Here is a 6,972-nt window from a genome sequence, read left to right as displayed (position 1 = left end):
GGAGAGAGGGAGGGGGTGAGGGAGGGGGGATTCCTAATATTTTGACTGCACAGTGGCGCCCTCACCCTCCGAGCATCTGGCGATGCAGCTGCTGCGCACGCAGGTACGGGCCGGGGCGGAACAAGCAAAAACGGTACCGAATGTAAAAAAAATACTTTATTAACGATTAATGTAAATAAAGGGCATGTTTCATTAGACGAATAACGGCGGAACACAGTGGCCTGTAAACACACTGGTACCAGGGAGGAGCAACCAGCTGTAACATCTGGCTCTGTGGGACTCTGCCAGCTGCTGCGTCCCGGCGCACGACAGACTCGGGGGGAACTCCGCTACAGGACATTAGACTCGGCTGGATATTCGCTTGTCCAGCGGCCCATCGTTTGGATGTTCACGAACCGCGTGTGTGACGTTTGCAAGTGGTTTTGCCAGTCTTACCACCAGAGGGCCTCCTCATTTCCATTCCGCCGCGTGGAGCAACTCGTGGTGAGGATGAACTTCCAGTTCATACCAGACGCACAGTGGCTCAGTCATCAAAAAATCGACAGGATTATTAAATTTATTGGAATATTTTTTACAAATAAAGAACATCCAGTTGAAGGTTCTAGAGTTGCAGGGTTCATGATTCTGCTGCTTATGTAACTGGACGTCACGGAACCAGACGTGATTTCAGCCACTTCCTGCTAATCAGTGTGTGTATTTATTTGTGCCCTGGAGCCACTGTTCATTTTGGTAAAATTAAGGTGAATGCACTTTTCTTACTCTACATTGGACTCAACCACACCAGAAAAACAGTGGGAAAGTAGGTGTTATAAAGACAAGCATCCTATTAGTGATCATCATCATTTTTTTATTATTTGATTCAAACGATTCTGGTACATTCTGGCATTCTGGTACATTGTGTGTGTGTGTGTGTGTGTGTGTGTGTGTGTGTGTGTGTGTGTGTGTGTGTGTGTGTGTGTGTGTGTGTGTGTGTGTGTTACCTACGATGAAACAACAACTGGAAAAAGAGCAGGAAACATGACAGACACTCACACACTCCAGGAGACAAACTACGTTGAGCTTTAACAATAAACACAAACATGAGCTGAGTGGAATAACAATATGCAGGTTGTAGCATATGGAAGATGCACAAGACTGAGCCTTTAGACTACCTTTGAATATAAATTACACATATTCACATAATAAAATACTTTTGTTTAAAATGCTGCATTTCATCGTGGAAATCGTGGAATTGGAAAATTATGTCGGCGTGATCTAAGAGGTGTACTTTAAAATGTAGGTTACAATTAATTTTAACCTTGGAAAAATATTTTTGATTCAAAATTTCAAAATTTGATCAGGTTTATAAAATTCATTGGCATGGACACGGTTATGGTAAATATAGATATATCTCCTCAATAATGTCTTTAATAACAAATTTGGAAGTACTGGCTGGGTGATTTGATGGGGCTCTTGTAGCTGCACGTGTCGTCCAGCGCGTTCTGGCCGCCGGCGCTTTTCTGCAGGTTCAGGGTGAAGGACGGGCTGCGCTTCCTCGTCTCCGCCTTGCCGCCCCTCTTCGCCCGGGCGCCGCCGGGCGGGGACGCGGCGCCGCCGCCGGCGGCCACCGCCGCCGCAGCCGGGGCCGTCTCAGAAGATCCAGTCTTTCTTGCGTGGGGGCTCAGATAGATCTGCATAGTCACTAAGTGAAGTGGTGACATGAGGTGAGGAGGGTGAGGGTTGGATGTTGGAGGAAGAGATGGGTGGATGGAGTGGGTGGAAGGTGCAAAGGACATGGTGAGATGTGTAAAAATGAAAGACGAGCATAAAATAGCAGCTCTTTTATGATATTAGACTTATTTCTTAGTTCAGGGGCGAAACCTACCTTTGCAGTGTGTCACGCGTCTGGTCCCTGCGTTAAGTAAACACAACGTTGTAGAGACTTAGTCGTGTCACAGTCTGATTACGAGGCTGTTACCATTGCAGCGTTCTCTTACCTGCGCCTGCTGCGGCCTCCTTGGACTTTCCGCTGCTAAATGAGAAGGAGACACAAGCGGGTGATGACGCGGTGCAGACAGAATGGTGAATAGAGACGTCGTCTATTCAGAGGGCTGAGTCCTAACACGAGCACTTTTCGGGCTGATGAAACGGTTGCTCCGCGCGCGCTCTGAGGATGCCACGTTCTTCCGTGGCGCGAGACGTGTTCACGTCAAACAGGATGTCGGGGTTGAAAATACCTTTGCTTTGATCTCAGACGCGACGCGATCGGGCAGGAATGTTAAGGCGGCGGTAAGATCACGGGGAAGATGCGCGCACGCTGGTGTGCGGGAGGTGCTCGCGGAGGTGTGAGGAGGAGGGAGGCCTCGCGGTAAACGTGCTGGTGTCTCACCCGTCCTGGAGCTTCTTGCAGGTGGAGGCTGCAGGCGCCGGCCTGGGCCTGGTGCTCCTGCACGGACTGTCCTTCACGCTACCCTGCGGGCTCTTCCCACCACTGGAGGGAGACAAACGGAGAGGTCATTTGGTCTACATGCATCCAGCTTAACAATCCTGCAGCATCCTCATATCATGTTTCTCTGTGCCTAATACAGCCTAACGACAGCATCATCTGAAAGGCGACGAAGAGGAAGGTATTAATATTTACTGAGCATCCATGAGCGGCGCTTCTTTGATAATGGAGACTTTCAGTTCTGCTGATTGCTTTTGCACATAAGATAATTAGAAGTGAAGAGATCTAAGGCCAGAGCTTCGCTGGGAGCGTCTTCATTAACAGTTTTGCATTAATATTGCATGTAGACACGCTCTCATAGCGCCGAATGTCACAGAGATGAGAGCGAAGCCATTATGATTTCCTCTCATTGTGAAATCAATCAACGAATATATTTCACTAGATACAAATATAGTTATCTTTCAGTATCATTAATATTATAAGCATATTAATTAAGCATACAAGTACAAACCGCTTTTTCTGATTAAATGTTATAGTATATGAAAGCCCAGTCAGACAGAGCAGCAGCGTTTCACCTGCGGGGCGGTGTGGGGCTGTAGTTCCTGCTGGTGGCGCTAGAGGGCAGCGTTGAGCTCTTCTTCAGGGAGGCAGCGCTTGAAGTAATCAGAGGCGGCCTGGAGGGCAGAGCCAGCGATACTGGTCTAGCTGTGGCCACACACACACACACACACACACACACACACACACACACACACACACACACACACACACACACACACACACACACACACACAGAAAAAGTTGCAACAAAAAAATTAAAATAAATATATAAATAAATCAAAAATGTCCAAAATGAAAAACAAAAATTCACTACGAGCTTTGCCCTTTAGAGATCACAGAGATGAAATATACTGTACAGTAAACTCTAAGATAAAAGCTGTTGACAGTCCTCAGATCTGAGCTCACCTTTAGCTCCAGGAGTTCTCCGGCCAGCAGCAGCAGCCTGGTGCTCCTCAGAGATGTTGAGCCTCTTGAGGACATCAGCCAGAGCCATCTTCAACATCTGGATTTCATCTTCCTGCATCTGCATCCTCTGCTCCAGGTAGGTGAGCCGGTCTGACACGTCTAGGCCGCTGGCTGCTGAGCTGCGGTCGTCTTAGACAGAGAGATGAATAACATAACATCATGGCATGTTTCTCACACACACACACACACACACACACACACACACACACACACACACACACACACACACACACACACACACACACACACACACACACACACACACACACACACACACACACACACGCTCAATGGACAACCCTCCATCCAAAAATGGTAAAATGAGAGCTTGTTTTTCTTTCTCTACGAAAACACGCTAAGTATAAAACAAAGCTTCTATTTGTGTCTTCATAGCGTAAATCAGGTCAACGAGGTCACAGCACAGCTGGACACAGCAGATCAGCCCCTCTGTCATCACGGGGCCACATGTAAACAAAGCCACGATCAGCAGTCGTTCCTGTGTCTAGTTACTTTTTCTGTGCAAGGATTTCAAGTGACAGTAAATACCGTCTGAGACACTGGGCACTGAGGAGCCCTCAGGGAGCCTCTGCTGCCCAGATGAGCCGTCCCCCACCACCCCGGACGTCTTCCGCCTCTTCCTCTCCTCTCGCGAGCACAGTCTCTCGCTCCTCTTGCCTCCTCTCGCTCCCGTCGGATAGGCCGGCTCTCCCTCCATCATCTTGTGATCCACTGGCCGGTTTCCACTAAGATCTCATCTCCTCTGCTCGTATCGCGCGCGCAGACACTCACGTCCACCTCGGTTCACAGCATCCAGTCGTCTGCAGCAGGGGAGGGTTTAATCCTTCCCTCGGTGGTCTCCTGGCGCGCTGGGATGAAGCGATGTATATGACAAAGCCTAAAGCTCCTTTGCTCAGCGTGCGGGTGAGTGTAAAGGTGGGGGAGGAGTTCACAGTGCTTAAAAAAGTCAACAGTTGCCTCATTCAGGCAAAATTGTGTGTGTGTGTGTGTGTGTGTGTGTGTGTGTGTGTGTGTGTGTGTGTGTGTGTGTGTGTGTGTGTGTGTGTGTGTGTGTGTGTGTGTGTGTGTGTGTGTGTGTGTGTGTGTCTCTGTTGGTTGGGGGGGGGCGGGTCTGTGCAGAGTACAATATTAATCTCTCAGACTGATCTGCTTTGGCCCCACCCACATAAGCCTCATGTCACTATGAGGGATTTAGACACAGAGGAAACAGCACAAATGAGGTTTGTTCTTATATTTAGGTTGAACACCCTCTGTTCATCCGCCCTCACAGTGGCTTCAGTGTGTGAGTGCATTTTCCTGCTCGACCAACTGCTAAACTGCGAAACGTGCACGAACCGTGCATTTCCTCCCTTCCTTCTTCTAATCCATTAATTTCTCCTGCACAGATGACAGCGATGAGCTCATGTGGGCGCGTGATAGCGCAGCCGGCCGCAATCTGCCTCTGGTGGAGCCCCGTCAGCGCAGGCCCGTGATTTCTGTCCCTCCGCTCGTCTTGGCCGTGACATCATCCTCGTGCCACCTCCACACACCCCATATGGGATTGGGATTAGAATAGCACATAATCCCAGTGCTGTAAAAGGGAATTAGCAGCCCGGAGCTCAATCTCGGCGCTAACCCAGCTACGGGGACAACACGCAGGCTCCTCCAACACACATCCAGCCTAACCTGGCGCTACGTGCGCGCACACACCTTCACACGTGCGCAAACCGCCACAAAAACGCAATCATCTCAAATCGACTGTGATGCATTAAACAATGCAAATCCGTTAGGGCGTAACTGCGGTGCACAGCAGCGGCGGAGTGTTTTAATCTCTGCTCGCAGATGGTGTTTCTTGAATGGAGACGCAGCATCTGTGCGCTCATATCAGAGCTGAGACACACACACACACATACACACACAGGCCACGTGTTCACGATGGAGCCTTGGTTTACTGTACGGCTGCACTGATACTAACTCACCCACTGTTTTATAGTGTGACATGCAGGTGCTAGCGCTAAAGGGCAACAAGTAGCACAGGAAGCGCCTGTTGGGCCTCAAACGCTCACGGTAAAGGCTCCGCTTACGCAGACTAAGGCGTCTACCTGTCATGAAGTCGGCGTCGGGTGCCAGCAGCGAGTCGCTGTGGTAGCTCTCCTTCATGGAGGGCCTCCTCAGGAGGTCGTGGGCCGTCTCCTCCATGCCCAGGCCGTGGTCCACCAGCTCCTCCATGTGCGTGTCTTCCTGTGGTGTGCCCGCTGCCATAGCCTCCTATGCTCTGGTGCCGGGCTAATTCACCTTCCCTAAACCTCCCGCGGCCACGGCTCCTCGCCCCCCCCCCCCTCTCCTCCACTGTCCTTTAAGACGCGTGTGGGAGAGGCCGGTGTCATTCAGAGGACAGATTAAAGACCTGCTAAGCCATCTGAAGCCCTTGTAAGGGGAGGACAACCCTGTAAGAGTGTGTCAAGGAGGCCCCGGACAAGACAGCTTTATTTTGAAGGTCCAAAACGGCTTCCTGTGGGATGCGTTGCATAACATCTGTTTGAAACACAGGAGTCGTGCTGCAGCACAGAAGCAGGCGAGCGACGGATGATGACCCGCGCGGCGAGAACTCACCCGTCCCGACAGGAACGCACAGCAGGCCGGGTCCACGCGGGTCGGCGCCGCACGCAAACTCACAATTACATTTCCCTAAAAGAGCTTACGTCAGGCGGCCATCCGCCGTGGTCAGCCCCGGTGCAGCGTGAGGATGATGAGATGCAGAGATTAGGGAGCAGAACTTGATTAATTACACACATCAAGGGGACAATAGGCCGGACGTGGTAATTAGACTAATAGAACAAAACAACAGGAGCAGATGAAGAGCCAGTTAGGGGAGCGAACGGGGGTCTCTGCATGTGCAAGATGGCTTCTGTCTGTTCTGCATTCATTGGATTTAGTCTTTCTCTGCCATATGGTGCCACTTGCTGACCAGTCAGAGCTTTCTGACGACATGGAGTCGTCCAATGTTTTACAAAACCACGTGTGGTGCTTTTAAAGCTGTTGTAATGTTGTAAAATGACATTAGTCCTTGTTTCTCAAGAAATAGGTGAAAGTAAATCATTTATACATAGTAATTCTTGATTTTGTATCTTCTGAATTCAGATTTTTTCTTTTCAAACAACTATGATTACTAAAGTAAATAATAATAATGAATTGCAATGGCATGTACATATTGGTTTCAGAGTTAATGTGTGAGGAGCAACTGTTCCAGATCCTGATCCTAAACCCCAGCGTGCAGCAGTGTGGAGCAGACAGGTGTATCTGAGATGCCTCTGAGGTCATCGTGTGCAGTTATGTTATTATGAGATACTTATCGCACCCGGCTGCTGTTATCCCTGTGTAACAAACACTAAGGCCCTGCAGCATGTGTGTGTGTGTGTGTGTGTGTGTGTGTGTGTGTGTTGAACATTCCTAATGCCTTGAGACCTGAACAGAGATAAAGGCCAGGCAGATAATGACTCTGCTGACAGAGGAGATGCTGCTCG

The 6,972-nt window shown here is 49.7% G+C and overlaps 1 protein-coding gene and 1 long non-coding RNA gene across 3 annotated transcripts; one reads left to right on the top strand and one right to left on the bottom strand.

Moving 5' to 3' along the window:
* The first annotated feature begins 6 nt into the window (after window positions 1–6).
* On the top strand, window positions 7–602 carry LOC121202008 (uncharacterized). Its single transcript, XR_005897313.2, has 2 exons — window positions 7–103; window positions 197–602. It is a non-coding gene; the product is annotated as an uncharacterized LOC121202008 (long non-coding RNA).
* Window positions 603–922: 320 nt separating this feature from the next.
* On the bottom strand, window positions 923–6,773 carry LOC114849603 (echinoderm microtubule-associated protein-like 1). 2 transcript variants are annotated; one of them, XM_029141205.3, is made up of 7 exons: window positions 5,551–6,773; window positions 3,392–3,580; window positions 3,001–3,130; window positions 2,369–2,470; window positions 1,977–2,011; window positions 1,865–1,891; window positions 923–1,681 (listed from the first exon to the last, which is right to left on the bottom strand). In XM_029141205.3, exons 1-7 carry the CDS (start codon window positions 5,708–5,710, stop codon window positions 1,407–1,409), a joined length of 918 nt encoding a protein of 305 aa, XP_028997038.1. In that variant the 5' UTR covers window positions 5,711–6,773; the 3' UTR covers window positions 923–1,406. The 2 variants fall into 2 exon arrangements, with proteins under 2 accessions (XP_028997038.1, XP_028997037.1); XM_029141204.3 differs by lacking the exon at window positions 5,551–6,773 and adding an exon at window positions 3,998–4,491.
* Between the last annotated feature and the right edge of the window lie 199 nt (window positions 6,774–6,972).

This window comes from Betta splendens, chromosome 24 (assembly GCF_900634795.4).
Source record: "Betta splendens chromosome 24, fBetSpl5.4, whole genome shotgun sequence".
Lineage (NCBI taxonomy): Eukaryota > Metazoa > Chordata > Actinopteri > Anabantiformes > Osphronemidae > Betta > Betta splendens.
The sequence above is the reverse complement of the archived record's forward strand: the minus strand, read 5'-3'. Positions and strand labels throughout refer to the sequence as shown.